General features: G+C 44.3%; 1 protein-coding gene across 1 annotated transcript in view; it reads right to left on the minus strand.

The window, feature by feature from the left end:
* Positions 1 to 27,668, minus strand: part of LOC147726646 (interleukin-31 receptor subunit alpha-like) — a 672,471-nt gene that overhangs the window by 346,633 nt on the left and 298,170 nt on the right. Inside the window, exon 7 of the mRNA XM_086960699.1 lies at positions 24,228 to 24,352. Coding sequence (XP_086816825.1) covers positions 24,228 to 24,352 — 125 coding nt within the window. The remainder of the gene's footprint in view (positions 1 to 24,227; positions 24,353 to 27,668) is intronic.

Here is a 27,668-nt window from a genome sequence, read left to right on the forward strand (position 1 = left end):
TGCGAATGGACGCTAACCTGACTGAGTTAGCGGCAGCGGAACCAGGACCATTGGCCGAGGGCAACCTGTTCGGGGAGCGCTTTGTGAAGGATGTATCTAAGTATGTGGGCACCTTCACCTCCCTTTAAAAAAAGCGCAATCAGATATCGAATCTGATACGAGCGCGTATTCAAGCAGGACCTTTTTAACAGGGCCGGGCGAGGCAGGGGACGCTCGGCAGGCCGCTTCGCCAATCAGGGTCCCCCCACAGGTGGATATGGATGTGGTAGAGGAGACTGGGACTCTACGAGAGGAGGCACCTTTTATCTCACCCGGCGCCGATTTTCCAAAGGCAGGTTCCAAGGAGGTAGCAACAGGGCTGGTTTCCACACCCAGAATTCATCAAATGAGCGCTCTAGACTGTTGTCTTTTACTATTGGGGGGTCGCATTCAGTTTTTTCTTCACAACTGGAGTCTTCTTACTCAAGATGCGTGGGTTTTGCAGACAGTTCAGGGATTTCACTAAGATTTTTACGAAACGCCCTGGCAGAAGGTACTACAGAGGGATCTCCATTTTTCCTAACAAGAGAGAGCTTTTATAGACAACGAAGTAAAGGAATTGCTTCGAAAACACGCCATAGTGGTGTGCGACTACAGTCCACACGGATTTTGCAGCAATATCTTCCTTGTTCAGAAGAAAGGTGGGACTCAAAGACAGGTTTTTAATTTGAGGGAATTCAACTATTTCCTGGTTTACAACCATTTCAAGATGTAGGGGATCCATCTGTTGGCAGATTTGCGGCAGCAAGGCGATTGGATGGTCAGGTTAGATCTCAAGGACGCTTACCTGTCCATTCCCATTTATCCTCCTCACCGCCGTTTTCTTCAGTTTCACTGGAACGGTCGGTGGTTCGAGTATTTGGCCCTTCCTTTCGGGCTTTCCTTGGCTCCTTGGTGCTTCACCAAGATGTTGAAGCCGGTGGTCGCACATCTCCGGGAACAGGGAGTGCGTTTGATAATTTATCTGGACGACATCCTGATCATGGCCCACAGTCCGGAACTGGTATCCCAACATCTGCAGATGACCATTTCATTGCTTCAGAGTCTAGGATTTGTGATCAATCAGGCCAAGTCGGCTCTGACCCCGTCGCAGTCGAAGGATTTTCTGGGTTTTGTGATCAATTCCCTGTCGGCTCAGTTGAGCCTTCCAAAGTCCAAGTTGAAGGACCTGAAGAAGGAGATTGTCTCTCTTCTCGGCAAACAGACGGTCTCACTCAGGACGATAGCCAGAGTAGTGGGGTTGTTGGCGTCAACCATACAGGCAATTTTCCTGGCCCCCCTTCATTACAGGGCGCTTCAGAGGCTCAAGATACAACATCTTCAGAGAGGTTTGGCTTATACAGATCTAGTTCCTCTGTCGCAAGAGGTGAGAGACGAGATGCGTTTGTGGTTGAGCCATGTAGAGGCATGGAACGGCAGAGCCATTTTCGGCTCTCAACCCGAGGTGGTTATAGAGTCCGACGCCAGCATTTGGGTTGGGGAGCGCGCTGCGGCAAGATTTCCACAGGAGGCAGCTGGTCGCCTCAGGAGCTCGATTTACACATAAATTGTTTAGAGCTTCTCGCAGGATCGTTCACGATTCGGACCCTGTCCCCCCAGCAGACCTTGTGTTGCATTCTCCTTCGAATGGACAACGTGTCTGCGGTAAGGTACATAAACAAATTGGGGGGGACGAGATCGTCCATGTTAGTGGAGATAGCCAAGGACTTCTGGCCCTATTGCCTCAATCGTCAGATCACGGTGATAGCGGAGTACATTCTGGGGCAGTCCAATGTCGTAGTGGACTGGAATTCAAAACATCTCAGGGATTACAGCGATTGGCAGCTTCTTCCCAGAATGTTCCAATGGTTGCAGGATCTGTGGGGTCCGTTCCAGATCGACTTTTTTGCATCCAGGCTGAACCGCCAACTCAACAGGTTTTTCAGTTGGAGGCCGGACCCAGCGGCTGCAGCGACGGATGCATTTCTGCAGGATTGGTCGGGAGCAGTGAACTATGTATTCCCAACTTTCCTTCTTATTCCGCGAGTGACTTCTCATGTTCTCAAGCAGAGAGCGGAGATTGTGTTAGTGACGCCTCTGTGGAGGTCCCAGCCTTGGTTCCCGGTTCTGTTGGGGATGTGTTGTGATCTCCCCAGAATGCTCCCTTGGTCGGAGTCTGTTCTCCTGGGACCTCTCGTGGAGTAGCACCAGTTGATTCTGTCACAGCGACTGTCGCTGATGGCATGGAGGCTTTCAGGCAACAGTGGGACTTGCCTGGAGTTTCGGGAACGGCTTCTGATTTCATCAAACAGGCTTGGGCCCCATCCACCAGGAAGCGTTATTCATCAGCCTGGAAGAGCTGGATGGGTTGGTGCGTGGAACGGGACTTGGATCCCGTGGGGGCAGGACTTTCCCATGTTGCAAATTTTCTGTCGGAAAAGGCGGCAGGTGGTTTGGCCTATAGATCGGTGAATAATTTCCGGTCGGCCATTTCCACATTGACGGGAAACCGGTGGGTATGCACCCTTTGATATGCAAACTACTTAAGGGCATACGAGTAGCAAATCCTCCTAAACCCAAGTATTCTGGGTGGTGGGATGTTTCCTTAGTAATCAATGTCTTCGATTCCTGGCCTTCTTGTTTGCAAAGTTAGCTATGCTGTTATGTTTGTCAGCTTGCAGACGTTCGTCAGTTGTTCGCGCATTGGAGATTACAGGTAGAGTATTTACTCCAGAGGAAGTTTCTTTTACTATTACTGGTCGTACAAAAACTCTATCTAGGCATGTTGAATATAATGCTTTTCCCAATAATACCAAACTATGTGTGGTCCAATGCTTGAAGACTTACGAGGAATGTACTCGTTCTCTCAGACCGACTGGTGTCACCAAACTTTTGATTGCTGTGCAGAAACCATTCAAACCTGTGTCAGCTGCCACCATTGCCAAGTGGCTTAAATTTATCATGAAAGAGGCTGGTGTTGATGTTCATTTGTTTGGGGCACATTCGGTACGTGGTGCCCTGGCATCCAAGTCATATTTGTTAGGAGCTAACATTCAAGATATTTTGCATTGTGCAGATTGGTCGTCTGAGTCGACATTCAAACAATTTTATCATAAGCCGGGGGGAGACATTAGATCTGTTGTTTTTGATAAAGCGTTAAACTAGCATAATCCGAAGCCTCCAGTCCTGTAATAGAATAAAAAATTAGCTAGCTATCGCGCCAAGAATTTTCAATTCTATTAAGGACATGGAGGCGAGGATGTTCAATGTTGATCATGCTTACCCGCCCGTTGTGATGTAGCTTATGCTGATATTAACCAGAAGTTACGGGTAGTTCATATGTGTTTTTTCCAGGCGCTGACAAGCAAAAAGAATGAAGATTCTTACGTTGAAGATTTGAGTTGGATCTGAATTCCAGTTATTTCCATGTTGGAGAATATTAAGACTGTTTGGTTGTTGGACTTTTTCTGCAAGTTCGAGCAAAGAAAGAGGAAGCTGGGAATGTTACCAGGGTTCTTATGAGGGCCAAGGAGGTGTGGCTAAGGCTAAGCATCATGGACAATGTCGTTTTTTCATGTTGAACTCTGTGTTTATTGGCTGCTGTGATTTTAACAGTAAAGAAAGAGAAGCATAATCCTTGCCTCCGTGTCCTTAATAGAATTGAAAATTCTTGGCATGATAGCTAGCTAATTTTTGATTCCGTAGGCTGTCTGGTCTAAGTCACAAGGTCAAACACCCTTAACTTTAATTCTGTAAGTTGTCTGTTGTAGTGGACACCAGTGGGTCATCCAGAGAGTTGATCAGCTTTCTCTTCAGACTCAGCGAGCTTCTCTTAGGTTCTTTTGTAGTTTCTTAGCTTTTTCATGTGCGGTTTGTTATTCCAATTGTCGCCACTTTTGTAAACTAGGTAAGGCCCTTGTAGGTAATCAGTCCAGTAGCCAGTAGTGTAGATTATATGAGTAGGTTTAGTCAGTTACAAGTAAGATGGTAAGAAAGTTGCCCCACCGGGAGCAGTATCCTGCTGCTCAGCCCCACCCATTCCAACGGACCACTCATACAAACCATGCACTCATGAACATTCTATTATATCACATTCTCACAAGCTGAGCAAAAAGGAACTAGGAGACAACAGGATATAACAGTAAAGTCAGCGATTAGGTTTTTAAGTGTTCAGGAGTGTGGCGCTCAGCTTCTCACGGTAAGTGTTAATATCTCGTGGTATAGAATTAGGTGCTTCTTGGCGGAGGAAAACCTTAACCTCTGTGAGAGAAGAGGTTCAGAGACCTCTCTCTAATGTAATTGGACAAAAATCCAGAGCACACTTCGTATATCAGATTGAATTTCAAACCTTAAGCGGTCAAATGGTTAAATCGATGGGATAGATCAAAAACGCATAAGTAAATCAAAACGAATTTTATTGTTCCACAGTGTTCTTTCCTCAGAATCACTGTATGTATCACTCTAGCCTACACGTGTTTCATCACAGCATGTGGCTGTGAATCTTCAGGGCTGATCTGAATGATCAAGGCGCGTTATCGGGAGACCGGTGATAATTCCGTCCCGGTCCTAATCGGGTAGTTTTTTGTGGTTAATGGGTGAGAACGGTACCGTGAGTAATCGGTAGCCGTTTCTTCAACAATATGGATCGTGTGTAACAGTTCACACAGCGTCGGTGTTAATCGGGCTGTTCGCCCGTGGATTGAGCCGAAATGCAGCTCCTGTTTCCGAAATGCGGAAACAGGAGCTGCATTTCGGCTCAATCCACGGGCGAACAGCCCGATTAACACCGACGCTGTGTGAACTGTTACACACGATCCATATTGTTGAAGAAACGGCTACCGATTACTCACGGTACCGTTCTCACCCATTAACCACAAAAAACTACCCGATTAGGACCGGGACGGAATTATCACCGGTCTCCCGATAACGCGCCTTGATCATTCAGATCAGCCCTGAAGATTCACAGCCACATGCTGTGATGAAACACGTGTAGGCTAGAGTGATACATACAGTGATTCTGAGGAAAGAACACTGTGGAACAATAAAATTCGTTTTGATTTACTTATGCGTTTTTGAGCTATCCAATCGATTTAACCATTTGACCGCTTAAGGTTTGAAATTCAATCTGATATACGAAGTGTGCTCTGGATTTTTGTCCAAGGATATAACAGTAAGCATTAATGTTCAGAAGGCAATTAACTGTGTGGCCAAGCAGTATTTGTGTGTATCTTTGCCAGGTATTGTTTGCCTCGTTTGTGTATTGAAACCACATTGGTAATGTACTGAAGGCCATGTAGAAGAATGCTAAAGAATCAATAGATGCCAGGCGATTTTGAAATGAGGAAGAAATGAAAGCTAGAATGCCTCCTGTACTGCATGATGTTCTCCTTCTACATTAACCCCCTCACAATTAGGACAAAAGAGGTATCAGATAAATATCGAAGGAGAGAATATGGGAACATTACTATTATATGCAGATGTTCCTTATTTTTCTGTAAGGATTATAGAAAGAAGAAATATGTTTATATGGATCTTTAACAAATGTTTGAGCTGTGAATGGTTATAAGACTAATATTTCTAAAACAAGTTTGTGGAGTCCTACTCCACGTATCTGTGGATTTGAACCTGTCCTCTGAATCAAGAAGATGGCTCTTTTGGGCACCCCCCCTCACCCCCCTGTACCCCTGGTACTCTGCGATGTGTGGCAGAAGTTGCAGATACCCTAAAAAAAAGGAATAAAATCATGAACGCTGGGCTTTGGTGGCTGACGCCTGTTGTGAAGAGGTGCCCTATATTACAGTGATGGGAGAGGAGATGTCCTCCAGGACTCAAGCTGAAAGGGTGAAACCCAGCGTTGCACTCCAAAGTAGGATGAGCATGACATCATAAAAGGTTGATGATAAGATGCAGAACAAATAGAAAACAAGATGCTAATCGGTAGTGTGTTCTGTTTGCCTTGGTCAGTGGGTTAGGCTGCAGAATGGGAAGCCGGTCGTCGCAGCATGGCTGTAAAACTGTTACTGGAGATTAGCGAAATTGGAGCAATTGTTTTTAGAAATGGCAAGGAAATGTAAGACCTTATGACCAGTTTCTGCAAACCGTTTTCAGAAACAGTGGCGTAACAATGACCCCCACAACCCCCACAGTGCAGGGAGCGGCAAGCTCCAGAGGACCCCTCAGCACAATACCCTGGGCTGAGAGTTCCTAAGTGAGTACGGAGGAGGGTCCTCCAGGTACTTTACAGAGGGGCCCCCTCAAGTTTCGTTACACCACTGTCCAGAACACTTGCATTATGCTGGGCAATGAAATGACAATTCGCCTTGAACTAGGGTGGTTCTCCTTAAATCTAAATGAAGTAGCATGTCAGCACATTGCACTGCCAGTATCACATTGCCCAGGATGTGCTACATCTATTCACCGGATTGGCAAAGGCTCACAGGATAATCAGGGGGGTTTAATCTCTGGCTAAAGACCAGGTGCTACCCACTTATCTGGGTAGTCAATCTGGGCAAATTAGCCTGGGTGTATTTAATTTGTAGCAGGCAAGCACTAATAACAACAAGCATTGGCATAACCAATAGTTCTCGCCTTTGGAAACTTATAAGTGTTTAGCCATGCAACAGTTAATGTTGTTACACAAAGGATATTGTGCTGGATAACTAAACATCTATAAGGTCCCAAAAGCGAGACCTATTGGCTGTGCCAATGCTTGTTATGAAATATCCCGGTTTTAGGATAGTGAATGAATGAATGAAAAGGGATTTGTATGAGCGCAAATAAACCCGGAGGCATCAAGGCGCATAAGATGGAAAATATACAACTGAGTGATCAGAGGCAGGAGGAGAGAGCAAATGTTACAGGTAGGATTCTGCGAATAGCCAAGTTTATAAATTCTTCCGGAAAAGGGCAAGAGTTGGCTGTCCCTTAAGATCAGCGGGAAGAGCGTTCCACAGTTTCGGGGCGAGGGAGAAAAAGGCTCTCCCTCCCCATCTGGCCTTCAGGATCCGGGGGCTCGCCAGCAGGTTTTTGTGAGCCGATCTCAGGGACCTGCCCGGGATGTAGAAGGATACGAGAGAACCAATGTCCTCGGCACCCAGGCCGTGTAAGGCACGATAGGTCAGAACCAGAACCTTAAAGTTAATTCTGGCCTGGACCGGTAGCCAGTGCAGAGTTTTTCTGATTTCTGTAACAGAGGCGCACCTAGGGGCATTCACCACGAACCTGGCTGCAGCGTTCTGAATGAATTGAAGGCGCTGAATAAGCTTTTTGCAAATGCCAAGATAAAGGGCATTGCAATAGTCCAGGCGAGGTGAGATGAGGGCTACTGCTACCTGTTTCCGAGCCTCAGGGGAGAGGAAGTGAACAAGTTTTCTAAGGATCCTTAGAACTCCACAGCAGGTCGAAACAGTTTTATTCACTTGTTTATCAAATGCCAGTGTGGTGTCAAAGGTGACCCCCAGATATCTGGCGGCCAGGGACGGCTTGGGACAGGTTCCAAGGGAGGGGAGCCACCAGTCATCCGACCATAGATCTTGTTTGGCACCAAAGATAAGATTCTCTGTCTTTTCCCCGTTAAGCTTGAGGAAGTTTTAAGACATCCAACCTGCCACGGCTTCCATGCATTTCTTAAAGTTAAGGGCCGTGGACTCCACAGAATAAGATAGGGAGACCATTATCTGGGTGTCGTCGGCGTACGAAAGGACTTCCATTCCAGAAGATCTGACAAGCCTTGCAAGTGGGGCCACATATATGTTGAACAGAGTAGGGCTCAAAGAGGAGCCCTGCGGGACCTCACAATGCAAAGGCTTGGCAGAGGAAAGGAAGTCACCCAGCTGGACCTGTTGGGCACGATGGTTAAGGAAGGATGTCAAGAGACCGAGAGCTGGTCCTTCAACTCCCATCTCACGAGCTGCCTGGATAAGATGGAGGGGGACAGGGTGTCAAAAGCGGATGTAAGGTCGAGCAGGATCAAGATGGTAGAATGACCTCTGTCGACCTTAGCGCGGATGTTGTTGACCACCACTGTGAGCGCAGACTCAGTGCTGTGCGCCTTTCAAAAGCCATGCTGTGAAGAATCAAGCAGACTAGCATTGTCAAGAAAGGCGCTGGGGTGGAAGTTGAGGTGGGCCTCAAGCATTTTGGCCGGGGCAGGGAGAAGGGATATAGTAAAATTGTGGTCACCCTACCGTTGCTTCTATTCCAGCCTAATTCATTCTGCTATCCCAAAACCACTGATGGAGTGCTATGAGAAAGATAAGTACTTATACAAAGAATTACCAGCTGCACATTTCTTTCATGTCTCACATTTAAGAACTACAAATCAATATCAATTGGAGTTTGTAAGGTATACTTTGTTCATACCTATTTTATTTCATTATTTTTAAATGTTTCTGTATTGTCTCAACTAAGAAAAAACACTATACATACATATTTACAATTTGTACAAAACAACATATATATTCTACAACATTAAACAATATATAGAGATAGAATTCATCACATAGAGACAATTTCATCAACAGACATCAATTATTGTGGGGTGCCCTATCTTGACACCAAGTTCATTTACTATCCATAACAACTTAATGCAAGGGAAAAAGTAAAAAATACTCTGAGCAACAAATCGCTCTATAAGACCACACATGAATTAATTAGTCTAAAGGACTTCCAAGTCAATTGCTTCTCAATGTGCCGACGCGTTTCGAACCCTCTCATGTAAATTTTCGGGTTCTCATCAGGGCTCTGTTCTTAACTTGTCTGTTTTCCAGCAACAGTCGATCCACAGATTCGCTTTCTTTTCTATGAGGGAAGGATGTCCTTCTATTCTGCTACCTGCCTTTGATGTCTCTTACACAGGCAGTCCTCTTATTGCGTGTGCTTGCACCTTTTATTTTCTTTTTCTGGGGTTGTTTTTCTTATCCTGTACGTTCTTTAGTTGAGTGCTCACTAATCATTTCCTGGTTATTCAGCCTGTTTTAGGTATTCCTTACAACATTGGGCCGCCGGTTTTGCCAACATCTGGCGGTGGATTTGCAAGAAACCGCTGATACTTCGTGTTAATTGACGCGCAATTGTCAGCGTATTTTTCATGGGGCCATTATCTGTTTTCACAGCTTCTTAGGGCTCTCTGACTCTATCTCTGGGCCAAAAAAAAAATAAATGAGAAAGATAAGGGCACAACACTAACCAACACCAGCCTCAGCTTTTGCAGTGGTTTACTTTGTTCTTTCCAGTATGCTGGCAGCAGTTGGGCGCTGTGCACGAAGCTGGCCAAACTTAAACATGTAGGCCAAGCATTGTCAGGCATGATGATGCTCCCATCAGCCTCCACTAATCCATATTCAGACGTGTCAAGCTAGTGCCTGAGGCATAACAGCGGACTGTTTAATTCTCAAGCCAGAGATTGGGACTACATAAGCATGAAGGAATGGAAGCTAACAGCAATGCAATGAAACATGCCAGATTTGGAAAGTTCGAAACTGCATCGCATTTAGGGGGGCCACGCTAATGACTGGGCTAGCACCGCTTGCCACATCGCCCGTGGCTACCACGGCCCTAATGTTAATGTTGTAATTTTTGTTAATCTGACTATGTACAACCGTTTTACTCACACTACACTTTTGTACAAATATCTAGAGCGTTATATAGCGGACGTCAAAGAAAATAATATATTGCACATCACTATCGCGCCAGTGCCACCCCACCCCGGACTACACTTCCCATGATGCATATGAGGCCGACTTACCAGAACCACTCGCTTCCAAAGCTGGGTACAGGGAACACCCCCAGTGGATGAAGATCCCGAACTTGGCTTAGTCATACCAGCTCAGGAGGGGTCTGGAGTCTAGAGATTCCCATGTAGGCTCGTAGCTGTCCCCACCGGCCAGTGAAGCCGAAAGTAGCTGCGCGAGAAGAACCACGGTAAGCGGAGGGATACATCGTGCAGATAAGCCCATTCTGACTGCAGCAGACGTATTTAGTGCCGGATCTTCGTCGGTAGTGTAGAAATTATCGTTTTGTTGGGTGCCCTCAGTTTTGTGTTCCTGGTCTCGGGTCCGTTCCTCCTCCTGAGCGTGTTCCTCACATGACAACGTAAGGTGAAGCGCACTAAAGTTAAAAACAAGCGCTGAAACACAAACGCTGCCCTGAGGCCGCAGAAAGTGAAATAGTACTGGGTTAACAAGTGGGAGGGGTGGAGAGAGTGAGAGAGAACACACAGCGATTCCCTTGTGGGAGCGAGCAAACATATGTTGCCAAAGCTCGCTCTCTCAAAGGAATCGCCAAACATGCATGCATTGCCATTGAAAGCAATGCAAAGCGTGCACGTTTTTGGCTGAAAAGCTGAAGCTATTGCTATAGATCTTTTTCCTATCTAGCGGATGCGCACTGCATAGGCGAGACCTAAAGAAGAGTCAGACCGTGACTGAGTCTGAAAATGTGGCCTGTTACCCTCATAGTGTCTGTTGTCAGCTGCGCGTCCGCTTGGGGCACTCCCTTTTGGCTGCAAGGAGGTGGGCGAGACTGGCACAGTGTCTGGAGCACTAACCTCAAGCTGGGATTGTGAGGGAGAAATGGCGGAGTCAGTCCCCTCTGCACAAACGGCACCAGCCGCGGGGGTCCAGGGAATACTCAGAACAGTGCAGGTGAGCGGTGCAAATAGTATTCAAAGATTAAGAACAAGTTTCAAAAGAAAGAGTCAGACCGTGACTAAGTTGGATACTGTAGCCTGTTACCCTCGTAGATATTCTTGCAAACACCTCCCCTTCAATAATTCCTAGGGTGCAGGGTGGATTTGCAGAACTGCCTACTCCTGTCTTCTTGCCAAGTCTACTATTGTGGTCTCTGACTAACTAGAAAAGGTCATCTCATGGGCAATGTGTCTCCATTTGGAGCTTACCAAGCCTGTAAATTGGGGTCAGTAAACTGTCACACAGTACAATAAGATTGGTGTCTATCTATATTGAAAGAGTTTACACCAGATCTAAAATGGACATGAATCTTTGCCGGCCTCCCCAAGATAAATCCTACATGAAGGATAAACATTTTGGATGTGATTCCTTCTTGTCAACATCCTCATAAGGCCTCTTGGAGACAGGTTTAGAGTCCTGACTGATTTGTAAGACAATGATTCTTGTCTGTCAATCATATGCAGATGTTAACACCGTCTATCCTGCAGCTGCACTGAGATCTATTTCTTACCATAAACAGCCTGAGAAAAAATATACACATACACAGTACAACAATATCCCTGCTACGCTGTGTGAATCTGACAAGTCATTAATCAGTAGCACTGTCATTCAACCCTCTATCCTACATAGTACAGATGAAAACACATCTATTATCCTAAGAGGGAAAGAGAGAAAAAGATTTGTTATTTAATCTATTTTATTCATTATGTTTGCATAACTCTGTTCAGCTAACACTGTCACTTTAAAGGAGAGCAGCTGCAAAAAGTCAGATTACCATCACAAAAGCAGACAAAGAGCATATAGGAAGAGGGAAGATTGTAAGAATTTACCTGGATTTTAAGAAATTATGTTCAAGAAATAATCACATTCCAAAGGAAGAACTTTGAGCGTGGAATCATCTGTCACCAAAGCAGAGCAGTTCACAAGTTGTAGAGCAAGCTGTGTTTGAGTGGCCGACCTTTGGCATCTGGTCAGTCAATGTGGCAGATGCAGTTTGGTGAGATAGGACGGAGCTTCACCATGTAGAGTTTAATCCACAAGGCATATGATTTTAAACAAAATGAATTCTCTATTTTGGAGCCAATTAGGAGATATAATAGCAGGAGAAGTGTGGTTAGAGAACCGTAGGCAGGTTATCAGCTGAGCAGCATAGATTAGGATGTCATGGTGTTTAACTAATATAAAGTGGTTCTGTCGGGTGACAACACAAATAATTTACAAATGCTATTACATGCAATGAAGAAACCTCCCTCTGACAAAAACTCACAACAGGTTCTTACATTTCCCTAGAGGCCTTAGAATTCCAGAATCCCAACAAACTGACAGAAACAAATAGGATTCTGAAAAATCATACTAGCTGATGGCCTTTATGAAAATCAAACTTGTATATATTTGTATAGATTGTTTATATTGAAACTCATCATTATTGTACATATTGCTTCTGTCACGTGATCACTATTCACTATTGTCACTTTTTGCACTTTTATCAATATATTGACAGTCATTTTTGAATTGTTTTGAATTAATTTATAGCTTTACACAGGCTTTCTTTCCATTCATTGTAAGAACCTGTTGTGAGTTTTTGTCAGAGGGAGGTTTCTTCATTGCAATGTAATAGCATTTGCAAATTATTTGTGTTGTCACCCGACAGAACCACTTTATATTTAATCATTAACTACCCAGGTTCTGAGGGACACAGGGTCAGCCGCGTTTTTTCATAAAAATGGTGTTTAACTAGGCAGCAAGGTATGATTCGATATTTCATTGCAATTTGCAATTCTAAAGCTCGCCAAACAGGTTTTTATGAGCTAACCGGTCAGGCAACATCTACAACTCAATTTAAAACTCAATTTAATTATTTTTTTAAATGAGTGTTTTCCTCTAATATAAACTTTTTAGATTCTCACAATACCAAAGTTTTTAATCTGTCCGTAGCACATCTATATTGAACCTTTGTTTTTCATTCGTATGCATGACTACATCCTGATCAATGTTCCTTGTTATCATTCATTCAAGAAAATTCAAATTGCTTGCTTGAGGGTGAACACCAATATTCGAGTTCACTGACGTTCGTATATTTTCTTCTAGGCTTACAACCATTGGAGACAATTTATCTTACTGATCCCTGTACAGCCACCGTGCGATTTGCTCATGCGGATGGCTGAACTGGGGCCTTTTCAAAGTTTAAATCGAGTGAGTTTCCTTTATACGTTTTTTGTGATGCAAGGAATTGAGTCTTAAGAGTCAAAATAATATTTTGGAGTCATTCGTGGTATAGGTGGTTTTCCCAATGTCCGTCTCCTTCTATCTAGTCGGTTCTAGTGGGAGAGGGGGGTATAAAGTCTCGCTCCCACACATCCACAAATATAGGTGTGACATTGAATTAGCATGCATGAGTAGATTGCCTTTGCTGAAGTTGTCACCATCAGACCTATTTCTTCTGCAGTCTCAGGTGCTATGGTTGTCTGTGTCTGCCACTCAAAGGAAAATTAGGCAGGGAAGTCATTTTTGTAATATTGTTCAACTATGGAATCATTGACTTAATGGTGTTGTGCCGAAATACCATTCTGTCAATTGCTGGACACAGTGGTCGCACATTCTTTCTCGTCATGCCCCGGAAACAAAGGTGATCCTTCCTTCACCCTCTGTGATGCTCACTACTTAGGAATAATATCACTTGTAAACAATCAGAGTGCCATTGAAGAGTCACTGGTTGGAGGAAAAAGCCCTGAGGCAGAATGCAAACGGCAGACAGAGTATCCAAAGTAGAGCAGTGCTGTGTTTGGCACTTACAACACTTGGAGCAGACTAGATGAGGAGTGTATGAAGCAGGAGTAGACTTCCAGGAGATGAAGCAAGGATTCCAAGACATGAGCACAGGAGACAGAGCAGAAATCCGGGAGACGAAGCAGGACAACATAGGTAACCGGGATCAAGTAAGTAACCAGGAGGGAAAATCACCACCACAGTTTCTGGAGCAATTGTGAAACATGGTAGTGAGAGTCCCAGCTCCTTTTATACTGTGAAACAGGAAGGAGGTGAAAAGGGAAGAGATGTACAGAAAGGCATGCTGCCATGATAGGTTGGGAAGTGACAACAGTGCAGACTGTGCGTGTGACCATGATGTCTTGGGAGGAACCAAATGTGTCACTTCCTATTTCTTAATAGAAAGCTTGAATAGGAGCAATTTTGTGATAGTAAAGTTTTACAGTCACGAGCAAAAAAGGCGAATCCGAGAATCCTTTGGAAGCTGATTTTGAAGTAGGGAGCTTCTAATGTGGTGTTTAACATCCTTTGAGGTATGAAATAACGCGCAGAGTGTTACAAGTGGCTTTTAGAAAGCACAGCATGTGAGTGGTTGGACACACGTATGAGTCTGACTGCTGCAATCCTCCTGCCATGACTGGATGGAGAGCTGGGTGGTGTGTATGGTATAACACACTGTTACCATAGGCTTTTCGCGAGGGAGTTGGCAAGGGGCCCACAAAATGTGACAAACTATAGAAGCATGTTACGCGTTGCCTAGGCCGTGGACCAGCATCTCATTCTAGGATGAGCTAAGACATGTAAATTCCAGTGCACCTAAATTTGTACGTTCTCCAGACCTGCTCTAACGGGGGAATATGTTACTGGCACTGGATAAGCCAATGCTTTCCTTTATGAAATTACTTTAGTGGGAGACAACATTTGTTTCCCACTGCAGTGAATAAGTTAATTTTGAATCTGGTTAATCATGCTAATGGACACAGCAGTGAAGAAAGTTTGTTTGTGATGTTGTGAGTAACTAGATTGTGAGCAGAGTTACTCACACTATTGGCTCTCTTCGGTCCTGACGAGAAATAACTGTATTTTGTTGACAACTAGATGTGTGTATCTTCTTAGCTGCCAAAGCAATGTTCAGCAGCCATTGCTGCTTTTCCCTTTTCACTTTACTTTCTCTTCCTCACCCATTCACATGTGTGCTTTGGTATGTCCGGACAAATCTCATATTGACCCAATCTGACTTTCCGTGTCTTCGGCATCATGGACATTCACATCCAGCTGCATGACAATGAAGCCCTCTGACTGGTCATATAACAACAATAACTGTGCACTGGCTACCCACTCCTTACTGTGTCTTCCACTTCTGCAAATAAAAAATACAACAAAGAAGGTTGCAGAGCAGGGCAAGCTGCCACTAGTCCTTAATGTGGGCATCCAATTCCCAAAACTGGCATTAAGGTTCTCATTAAAAATTAGGCGGAGTGAATTAATTTATGGAATTCTGTTCTGCCTAATTTCAATTGGGAGAGTTTTTCCACCCCAGTTTGTTCTGGGTGGGTGAGAACTAGACCCAATTTTACACTGTGGGCAATTCTGCACAGTAAAACTGCATGAAGCTGTGGCTGCCTGCTGCAGCAGTCAAGCCTCATTCCACGTTTTTTGTCAGACGGGGAGCACATAATGCCAGAAAGAACCTTGCCCTGCTCCTCCACCCTTTGGCACTCTCCCCTACTCCACCCCGGGGTCCATGCATGTCCCACCTTGCTCTGTGCGAATGTTGCAGTTAGAGTAAAATCACATTCGATTTTAGCTCGCAGCCTGTGCCATGCATCTCCGAATGAGGGGCTAGTTCTGTAGATAACACTCGTCACTCCATGCACCACTCAGATTGCAGCTCTACGAAACACATTTACAAATCCTAATCCAGCACCATTGTTACAAGCTAGGTCATAAAGTCTTGCCTTCTCGTAGGTACGGCACTCTATCACTTACGGTGCTGTCTGCGTTGATTTTTTTTCATGCTCTGAGGCATGTGTAGCTGGCCGAGAATGATTGTGGTGGGATATGGAAGCAGTGCGAAATTCAGTCTTGTCAAGTCAAAACCTTGAAAGGTCTAGAAGATAGTGCTCTTGTAGTTTCATGTAATCCAAGCCAAGCATCATTGTGGCCACAAATCTGTAAAGGTAGCTGGATTGTCTGTTCATGCCTGGGTCATCTTTGATCATCTTTGCTTGTTCAGGTTACTTGGAAAACAACGCAAACCACATGTTTGACAGTACTGGAATCCAATCACCAATATATTGTAATTTAGAATAAGAACCTGAATGCTATACATATTCTTTCAAGAAGCTATTTTACTCCCAGATCTCCAGGATGTCAAGCTGCAAATCTCCAAAAGCAGACTTTTTCCAGATAGTCTGACACTGACCAGCTTTAATACACATTGAATCAAAGGCCTGCCTGATATCTGCAACATTAAAGGTATTTAACCTTCCATGCTCATGACGAGCTCAGCTCGTCATGAGGCACGGTTGAGCTGTGCTGATGACGAGCTGAGCTCGTCATGAACAATGGGAATCATCCAAGATCAGCACAGGAGGTAAAAACACCTAGCAGCCAAGGTGTTAAGAACCTAGTGATCCACAGGTATCTGGGGATCTATTAGTGTCATTATAATATATAAGAAATTACTTTTGTTATTTGAGGGAGATGACACCTGAAGTGGGTGGACCTGGGATTATTGTTGGCAAAGAGGGATATTACAGCGCACTGGAAATCGAGTGGAGAGCCTAGCATTAGGAGATGGAAGGCAGAACTAATTAAATGGGCAACAAGTGAAAGTATAGTCAGACACCAGCAGGCAAAACGGATGGATAACGATAAGGTGCTGGAGTCTGCAAGGGCGTGGGAGGCTTTGGAACAGTCACTGCAGGCGTCAGAGAGGGATACAGATACCAACTCGGTCCTGAGTGCATCAACGGGCTTACCCCGAAGCATACCCCGGGCGCAAACATGATGTGGGGTACTTAAAATAATGCAAATTGAGATTGAGAAACACCGTATTAATGGTGACATGTTTATTACTGCTGAATGAAGTTCTTGTTCTAAATTGCAACAGCAGCTGAGAGTAGGGACACACCGGTGGCAGTGGGTGGGGTGGGAGGGGGGTGGCTGTTTTATTATTAGGTTATATTGTTTAATGGTCATGGACTGCGTAACCATTATTAATAATCTACTACAGATATTTGCTAGTATACTGCAGGATGTATGCGTATCAAAACCGCGGGGATGAACCACAGAATAGAGTCAAGTTAAATTCGAAACTGTATTGAAACTGGATTGACTAATGGGACTGTGACCATAAGGACTATGAGGAATTGGTAAAGATGTAGGATCTGTTTGTTGTTGTGAGGGTTAAAATCAATAAAAACATATTTTAAAAAAAATGACACCTGAAGTGGGGATAATTACCGTGCTCTAGTCTACTTTATTGTTGTATCAGGAATTGTTGCAATGCAGCATGAATAAACAACAAAGGTACCAGAGGGTCTCAGGTAAAAGTGCCCATAAACACAAAAAAAACAGTCAAGAACTCACCCTTACAACCAGGTTATGTCACAGAGAGCTCTCCGTGGATGAGGAAAAATACCCATTAGTCACCATTCGGATCCGCCCTTCATCATTTGGGATTTTATCCGTACCACCCGTCAGAGAATTTTGGTACTCTCCTAGGAGGTCAACCCGGTGGTAGGGGGTAGCCTCACTAGAGTAGAGAGATGACAGTGTGGTATACCACTCGATGTAGGTGAGTGGTGGAAAAAGATGGGACTGGGGTGTGCAGTGCAATAGAAGGTGTAAAGGAGAGAAACCAAAAGAAGTGGGTTTAAAATTGGTTAAGAATAAGCACCAAACAAAGATTTATTTCAATTGTGCTTGCCATACCAATGTTAAAAACAGTGCGCCCGCTGACTGTCTAATTATGTGGACAGCCTCAGGACAAGAGATGGTCGACTAGTTTCAGCATTTAAAGGACTGATTTTGTCAATGCTTTCTTCAGGACCAAAAACTAAAATATAAAAGCTACTACACCAAGTGAACAAAGTCGCACCCTAGAAACAAAACAAGTGCATACAGTCACCTGTACGTTCTGGGTGTCCTTACTATCTGTGCAAGACACTGTGGGAAGAAAGTGAGGAGAAGGTTTTAAAATGATATATGGGCTGAGTGGTCCAACCATCAAGTATGATTTGGATTTAAACTAAACTATTTATTAAAAAATGCACTACCTGAATGCAAACGAGAATTAGGTACATTTGGGTCAAAAGTTTGTTATACCAAATGCTAGTGAACTCTTACCTTAACATGTAAGGTCAGATGGCCTCACCCCACCTGGCTGTGGCTCAGGGGAAAATGAAGCACCGCTCTAGAAAACATGTAATACACACATTAACACATAAAATGCACGCAATATAGACAAGGCTCCCAAAGCTAACAATAGCAGAGAATAAATGGTCATCTAGACCAATCCGAGTAACTGGATGTTAAAACAGGCGAGCCCAGCGTAGGTAGACAGCCCTGTTGTAAATATGATAGCAATGGCGTGTGGGTTCACCTCACCTAACCGTCGGTACTCCTGGCCGGCGTCCTGGCCATCTGGGGAGGTACCGACAGGTGGTGGGGGAGTGTTAATAAACCTTGCCGTAATTGGAGAAAAGGTCACGTGGGGTACTCACTCGTGTCTGCTGATCGGCATTTGTTCCCGTAAAATGGTGCAACTGTGTGCTGCCGAGTTAGCCCAATCAGCAGCAGACAAGGCGAAGGTACAATCACACCAGCGCCGCTATTGGGAGCGCGGCGGTGTGACGCGTATAACTCGCGTGTTCCAATTGGGCAAAACCCCGTCTAGGACATTGCTCCTATTGGATGACAAATGAGCTTAACGTCTATTGGGTGTCATATCGGTTGTTCGTTACCAGGCCCGCCTCCGTCTCCAAAGCGACGGGGGCAAACAGAAACACACAAACAAGGTAGTGACACGTGCTAGAAATGCACAGAGATGTTAACTACATTCGATGTAGATGCAATGCGCTAATGATGTAATTGCGCTATCTGTCTCAGACCGAATGGGGCACTTAATGGACTATAACGTATCTAGTCCAGGAATAGCGTGTCTAGTCAACCTATACTGGTTGCAGGTAAAGAGGGATCTAACACTTGTAACGAGGGCATGATATTAGTAACCAAAAAATAGGCGCTAACAATCTTAAAGCGCTGAGTACCTAAGACAGACAGGGTATTTAGCTAAATTACAGGATGTCTAGTCAACATACTATAGTTACTGGGCAGATGTTAGAGCTACAGAACATGTTTCAGCTGAAGACCTAGCAGAAAACAGAGTATCACCCTAGGGTGTTGGTTTGAGGCCAAGTATGAAAGATGCATAAGATGGCCCATGATTCACCCATATGAACAGAGGCCTAAGGGCTTGATGTAATATTCTCCGAGGGACTGGTGTAACTATCTCCCTCTAGCTACAAATCATACAAGCAGTACAGTATTAAACAGAGCTCTGGCAAGACAGTATTGCGATCACAGAGAAGACCAGGGAATTTCGTCATTCAGTCCCTCTCTGTGTGTCTTCAGTTTGAGGACCCATCTCTGTTCTTTTCTGAGCAAATAATTAGCCACGTCTGTGGTGTGCGCGGGGATGAACGGCTGTTCGAGGACAGTCCATTGAAATTCTGTGGCTTGATGTTTGGCTTCAAGAAAATGGGCAGTCAGTTTGGTGGCTTGTCTCGCACACCGGATCGTGCTCTTGTGCTCCGAAATACGTATGCGGACCTTCCTTGTTGTCATGTCCACGTACCTGTAACCACATGGGCAGGTAATAAGATAAATCACGTGGTCACTGTTGCAGTTGGTAAACTTAACTTGCTTCCACGGTCTGGTGGTTCCTATATCTATTTCCAGCGACTTCTTAGTCTGTGCACAGACCTGGCAACTGCCACAGGGGTGATGCCCCTGAACAGGAGGTAGGTTCCACAATGTGCCAACCGCTCTGGGCATTTCCTCACGTGGCCTGGTGTGAACCAGTCGGTCCCTTAGATTTGGGCCCCTCTTAAAAGAGACAAGCGGGCGGGGAAGCGTAAGGCGCCCGGAGTTCAATATAGGCCAGTGCTTCTTAACCGCCCTCTGAATGCCATTTGAAAGACTCCCAAATGTATGGACAAACGTGAGCCGATCTAGATCAGGTTTGGGAGGTCTCGGTTCCAAAAGGGCTTCCCGGTTGTTGTTCTTTGCCCTTTTCATAGATCTCTTCACTAGTTTGGGTGGGTAGTTGCGAGCCACAAGTTGTCTGCTTAGATCTTCTTTACACCTTCTATTGCACTGCACACCCCAGTCCCATCTTTTTCCACCACTCACCTACATCGAGTGGTATACCACACTGTCATCTCTCTACTCTAGTGAGGCTACCCCCTACCACCGGGTTGACCTCCTAGGAGAGTACCAAAATTCTCTGACGGGTGGTACGGATAAAATCCCAAATGATGAAGGGCGGATCCGAATGGTGACTGATGGGTATTTTTCCTCATCCACGGAGAGCTCTCTGTGACATAACCTGGTTGTAAGGGTGAGTTCTTGACTGTTTTTTTTGTGTTTATGGGCACTTTTACCTGAGACCCTCTGGTACCTTTGTTGTTTATTGGTTCTGTTGGGGATAGTACCCAGAGCCTGGTCTTTAAATCTCCCCCAGGTCCCCCTCCACCGTATTGTGTTTGCTGCAATGCAGCATGAACATCTTACTTATGTGTATGATCAGTCTGTATTTTGTGAGTGAATTTCAGATGATTTTTTAAAAACATACGTTATGGTGTTATAAACAATCCTAACCATGTCTATATATGTAGATATAGATATATACTCACCGAGGTCATAAGCAGTGCATGATGGGGTGCAAGTTAGAGTTAATTCACTAAACTGTAACTGCTGCATCTCAGTGTTTTTTGTTTTTTAAGGTTAGCTTGTGTCTCATTCTAACACCATACAATAACGTCACTTAAAGCATTGGGAATTTCAGTGAATGTCTAGGTTTTCTTGTAACAAAGGTTAAGATCTTAGCGTCTAACCTAACTATAACATCACTTAGTGCTCTAGGTGTTCATTAGGACTCAGTGTGGTCTCATGTGTCTAACCTAACATTAACATCACTTAATGCTCTAGGTGTTCATTAGGACTCTGTGTGGTCTCATGTGGAAGCCCCAATGCCCAACTGGGGCATCAACAAAACACTAGATTGTGGGCCTTGGGGAGAACAATGGCCCCCCTCAGCCCTGCCAGCTCCCCAGGTAGATGGGTGCTGCAGGAGCTGGCACCTTTCCTGTGCTCTCGCCCCAGCATGAGCAGCATTTTTCTACTGCTACTGCTGAACGGGAGTAAAGTGGAATTCCCAGACCTCGAGTTTTTGGGCAGGGAATGCCCGCACTCTCCCTGGCAGAAACTGCCGTGGTCTCTGCAAGTAAAAGCGGTGGGGCCGGCTGGGGGTGGATTTCGAGAGACGATCACAAGGGAAAATTAAATAAATATTTTAATTTTCTCTCCTGGTCGTCTCTCGAAATCCCTCCCAGCCTGCCTCACCACTCTTACCTGCAGGGGCCACGTTGGGCAGGGAACCAAGGGGTGGGCTCCCTTGGACACTGCAAACATGGGGGAGAGGGAGCCCCCTTGCTTGTACCCTTGTAAAGCACCACCTGCCTAGACATCACTCCGCTCACCCTCACCGTGGCCATAGGGTTCATAACCCAAGCACAAAACCAAGGACCAAAACCAAAATGCTCCAATACAGCAAACAGGTATGGCCATTCGATACTATAAAATGCCATATGAGCGTCTAATGACCGGAGCACCTCATACTCTTCCAGCTTACACCTAGTAATGTGCAATACCCAGTATGGGCATCTCAAGTTAAGTCTAGTGATTCTATGGCGCATAAAGCCCAATTGTTTGGGGTGAATTATGCAAGTTATCACTCTCTTGAGTCTGGTCCCTAAAACCTTGGCCAGCACCTTTGCTTCACTGTTTAGCAGTGAGATTTGCCTATAGGAAGTACATTCCGCCAGGGGTTTGCCCTGCTTTGGGATGACCACCACCGTGGCTAGCTACTGGCCTACTCGTAAACTGCACCGTTCAAATGACTCCCGGAACATACCAAGAATATGTGGAGCCACCAACGTTGCGACTTCCTTGTATAGTTCAGCTGGCAGACCATTAGGTCTATTAAACTGTGAAGGCTATGGATAACCACAACCTACATGGAGCACAACAACAGACACAAATGTCTCAACAAATTAATCGAATTAATCAAAAATACTCATGTGCTCTAAGGCACCATAGGTCTGGCAGCCTTGCCCGACTGCAGGGCTCTAATCGTGCCGCTATTTCCTCGGCGGAGACATCTTTGTCCAGCTTCTACTGGTCCTCCAATGCTAATGTGGGAAGGCTAGCATCTTGTAGGAGTTCTGCACAATCTGCCCTCAATCTAATGGATGTGGACGTATATGCAGACAGCGCTTTCTTATTAAAACCGCGATCCTGCAGGAGTCCTGCAGAATGGCAGCTTTCAAATTTTTTCAAATTAATTTTGGGACCCCCTCACAAGGTCTAAGGTGGCAAGGTGATTTAAACCAAAAAAGGTATTTCCTATGGAACTGCTGGCCTAACTAAAACTACGCCTATATATTACCACCAGCTTCATATTGAAATGTAGAGGAGAACTCAAAATTCACTTCTCATCGTGTTTTAAGACAGAAGTCAATATGCCTTGGATTCTCCAAGCCTTTTCAGAGACAGAACAATGTGCCCATCATTTTATTAGAATAAATGTACAAGTAAGTATAGACAAAAACAACAGACTTCAATATCGATTATCTTTAAAGACTACGGGACCGATTACGATCTTGTTTGGAAACTCTTTCGACCGAATCAGTTTCGGAATAATTTCTGAATGAATCGGGTTCTGTGAGTCCGACCGACCGATTACAATGCTTTGGTACATTGTTCGGTCTGGCTCCCTTTGACTTCACTGTGAGCCTGTATTCCGAACAAAAACACAGGCTCCCATTGCAAAAAGGGGTTGTTGAGGAAAACCATACACCCTGTGACGGGCACCCCATGGTGCCTGCCACACTCTGCATGGTGGTAAAGATGGAGTCCCATGTGTACCCTCACGGGCCCCAACTGGAGGGCTTTGGGTGAATTGGGGCCTGTTACAGGCCCCCAAAGTCAGATTCCAACAGCCTTTTCGTCTCGGTCAGACCGATTTGGATCTGCTCTCTGAATCAGTCATCATGATCGCTCGTTTGTAAACCGTGTCCGTAGAGCTGTACGATTCGGCTCTGAACAACTCGGGCTGTCGAATGCTGTTCGGAACCAATTCGGACAGTCCGAATGGATTCCTTGGATTGTAATCGGCCGTCCGGAAAGTTGTCAAATTCGGTCAGAAACATAGGTTCCAAATCTGATTTGCCAAATCCCAATCCCGTTTGGAGCCTTTCTGGACTGCATTGTAATCAACCCCTATATTGAAATTCTACTTTCTAACCAATATTGAACTTTACCCAAAAAATCTGTATTATAAAAAATAATGTATTGTTTTTCCCCCATACAACAAAAACTCTAGTTGCAATTGCATGACAGTAGAAGAAACACTAGCAATAAAAGTAATAGTCAATTTGTTTAGTCATCACCACATTCTAAATTCTAAATCAAGGCCAGGGCATCAAGCAACAAAATATAGTATACATTCTGTTCCCAATAATTACATGAGAAATGTTATATATAAAGTTAAGATAATGCCACACTACATTTCTCAGAGTGTCTTGTCATTGACGTATCATGTGCAACTGTAGTAACATAAATCTCTGTGTTTGGGAGCAAGAGACTGTCATTAAAAAATGCATGCCATATCATATACTCCACCAATGTGCAGTTTAGGTTGGTGATATTCAATTACACATGCCGAAGATTAAGAGGCACCATGATGCCACATTCCTATACATTCTCCTAGCAAAATAACAGTCTTCAAGTGAAACAGTTACTGTAGCGGTCTAGAGAATATGCCTGTTAAGTGATTCCTAGAATTATGCAGCCTGGTTTGAGGTGGCAATGGGTATTGTCAGCATACTTCTGGAATAATAAGTGATGCAGCACAATGAGGTGAGCTTGAATGCTCATTAATATATAAGCACTAGCATTAATGACAGAGCAAACTAACAAGGGACATACTTAGCACTCTTGCTGTGTTTGAGTGTACTCAGCAATACTCAAAGACTGCGAGCAGTAGGAACTGAGCTGGCGGAGGGCCAAGACAAACCATCCACCAAGCAATCATACAGATGGAGAGAGCCAAGACATGCCAACCACCAAACAGTCATCCAGATGGAGAGGAGATACTAAATACACCAACTCAGTTTTATTAGATTTGAGTTTCAACTTATTGGCAGCCATCCAGTCAGCATTGGAGACTAGACAGGAATGAAAGGTCAGTGTAGAGTAAGTCTGAGTACTGGTGAGCCAGATAAGCACTTGAATGTCAACAGGGTGAACACTGAAAAGAGACACCCAGGTTCAAATCATAATTAGCTGAAAATGGTAATTATGATTACTTACATTTCTATTTATCTTACTTTTGTATAATTGTACAGTTGCTTTGGGTAAATACATTTCTGTAAAACAAAGTTGTATATCAGTATATCTACTTACATAATTCCAGGAGAAGGATGATATTTCCTTGTAACGTAATTCATGTAATGTTTTACTTGGATTCCATGTAAATATCAGTTTATTTGAAGATTGGTGGCCAGATATGGCAGGCGGATCACATTTCACTAAAACACATGAATGGGATTTATCAATAGGAACAAATCTACTTGTTCTTCTTGTATATGATTTAGGTCACGGTGCTAAAATACATATAATCAATACATTGCACCAGCTCTAAATGCATCAACATTGGCTAGGTACATAAGACGACTTCACAGTATCAGCCAATGCTTTGGCTACGGCACTACACCCTATGACTATTTCCACAAAGGCTTTCATATCATGCTACCCTCTACCAGATGGACTGCTGGAAGATTCAGAGAGAACGGTATCCAGCTCTTCGTCTACCTATTTCAATGCTGGAGCTCTCTTGTGCTGATCAGCCAAGGAATATACAGGCCAACACCACCTTTGGACCGTTTGCTTGAAGGTATTAAGAGCGTGTAGTGTTTTACATAGACACCAAATAAAATAAAACAGGTAATACAAGAAATACACATATAGTCAGCACAAACTTGAAGCCATTGCCCAACTGAACCATTTTAAAAGTAACATAAGATATCTTTTGCAAGGAACACTTTTTTACTTTAAAAGGCGTGTGACTTATTCTGAGCTGGGCATGGGAAATTCATAGACGTAACCTACTGCTCGTAATTCTTCATATCCCATTATGTCGATTAATTTAATTTTTTGAATGGTTTATGCTGTTAGAGATTGCCACACTATGGATTGTTTCCTTTTTGTAATCAGTGTTGAGTTTTCTAAGTGTAACAATGCATTACAAGTATATTTCAGTAAAATATGAATTACTGAGAAATAATAATCCTGTAACTTTTTTGTATTTGTTAGAGTGCCACCCTAAGTGGGACATGTGAGCCCATACGTCAGTCTCATGCACACTGTGTCATTGGAACCGAGCTATTCCTGGCAGATGAGCCCTAACAATGACAAACGCGGACCTGAGCTGCATGTGTTCTGCTTCAGGCCTGGCAGTTCGGGTTGGGGTGTTGCCATTGGAAGAGGGTCAATATTGATTTGCATATGGCTGGGTCCAAACTGAGTTATTAGGTGTGGAAAATAACAATAGACTGGGAGACGCTCCCAAGTAATTACCAGTGGCTAAGATCAATTCAAGCATTCCATCCAACTCTCTTCAGAACACTCATGGACCTAAGCAAGATCAGAAGAGGAATGAATCTGCCATCTGTAATCTAAGAAGAGCCCGGAAGCACTGGACCTGCTTTCTCTCTTGTACCCAAGAGAAAGAAAGGTACACCAAGGGTGACAAGGCTGGCCTCCTGTTCCATCTACGGGGTTACAACAAGCTACAAGGGGTCTTTTCCTGCAACTCCCCAGTTGATCAGCATAAAATTAATATAAACTGGTGCTTGGGGCTTTAGAAGTGTATTCCTGTGGTGAATTTAGATTTGAAAGGACTAAAGTCAGAAGGTAAAATCTTTGGCCATAATGAACCTGGTAGTGTATCCACCCAGGTTCCAAAGCAGTCAGTGTCAAATCAGGCCTAGGTTCTGTTCTACCACAACCATTGGCTATCATTGGTACTTTGTGCTCCTTGACACTATTTCTACTTTAAAAAAAAAATCATATCTCCTGTTCCCCTCATTGGAGTTTGGTCATGCTGGTGTTGTTTATGAAATTTTACTCTATTATTCTAATTCATTTTGAAATTTTAATAATTATAGCATTTTCAAATTTTTACTGTTTATTACTGCATATAAACTATACACATTGCTGCAAATTAAACCTGTCTCCTCTATGCCATAGCTACAAGGAGGTTGACCTCAGGTTAATTTAGTGACTTTGAGGGCTCACCCTGACAGTCCGAAATTGATTAGCTAAAACAGTAATGTCTTACTGATGGAGCAAGGATTCGCACATTAGGCGACTTGCTTGTATTCATGAACCTCGAATAACTCTAATTAACTAATCAACATGTTTGTCTTACTAATTTTGCACATTTCGACAGTACATGATGTGTCCCAGTGAAGCTTGCCTATGTGTTTACAAATTGTAATACGCTTGCAGTAAAATGGCCGCTGCTACGCAGGAATTTAGTCTGCACATGCGTCGGTCCTACCCATGTGATGTGACGTACTCGCAGTTCTGGTGGGAATTTGTTGCTCAGGCGCAATACAGCTAAAATGGCTGCTTTGTGTTCTCACATGCTGTAAGCTTGTATTGCCGCTTTCGCAAAGCTGTTTGTTCTGAACTTACCCATATGCAATAGATATTATAAAGTAAGGGATATAGTATAGCCATTTCATGGTATACAGTGTAATCTTTTATTCTGTGTTTCTAAATTGTTTTCGATTACTTTTCATGTATCGTATTCTTTGGGCCTGGGAGGTGCTTACTACCCCATCTTGGAAGCCCGTATGGTACCAGTCACGTGTTGGGGGAAAAGAAAACCATGCAGTGGAACCCAGCCAGCTGGCAGCCTCGCCCAAGATGCTCCTGGGAATCGACCTGTAACCCAGCAGGACGAAGCTGAACTGTACCTGAATTTGTTACATTTGTAATAGACTGCTGTATGCTCTATTGTTCTCTGTAAAACATATGCTATGGGAAACTAGAATTTAAGGGGTGGGTAAGAAAACTGAATATTAAGCCTGAGAAAGTCTAAAATGTAGGTAGTATGATGACTTAACCTCCTCCTTTGTCCAATCAGCATTGGGGATCCTTACACTTGCAACATTTGGGGGTGGTACACTGACCCGAAAAACAGTATAACTAGCCTAGGTTTAGCTAGAGAAATTGTCCGACTTGTCCAAATAGCTGACCTGTCACTGACCCAACGTACTCTATAGGTGACTGATACAGAGAGCTGCGGAGCACTCTGTCCGAATTTCCACAGACCCACTCGGGGTTTTGGGAAACCTTAAGTGCTGGCGAAGCACTTTGCTGGGAGGTCGAGAACCCAATCGGGGTTATTGGCTGATTCCTTGCAGAGAGGGAGTAGCGCAGGCATGGCAACCGAAGCTGCGGGTGTTGGTCGTACCCTTTGGTGAACCATGTCCTGATCCAAATTCTGGGGTTATCCTGTCCTGACTGTCCATGAGCTGTACTGCTAATCAAGAAGGGGGGGAGGGGGGATCACTTGTCCTGTGTAACCTGGGTACAGTTCTAACTGGAATGACCCTTGGTAAAAGACCCTCATACACGTGTAGTCATGGTGGTATGGGCGGTATATCTTGGTTCTCCGCCTTCGTTTACACGTCTGTGCAGAATCATGGGGTCAGTTGGTATGCACCCTCCACCTGGAGGAGAACACCCTAGGTTAAAACAGTAGTGATCAGTGATTATAGGTGAAGTGTGAGTGAATATATTTAAAACAATCCAATCATGCCGGGAGGAATATGA

The sequence above is a fragment of the Lissotriton vulgaris genome, chromosome 3_1 (assembly GCF_964263255.1).
Source record: "Lissotriton vulgaris chromosome 3_1, aLisVul1.2, whole genome shotgun sequence".
Lineage (NCBI taxonomy): Eukaryota > Metazoa > Chordata > Amphibia > Caudata > Salamandridae > Lissotriton > Lissotriton vulgaris.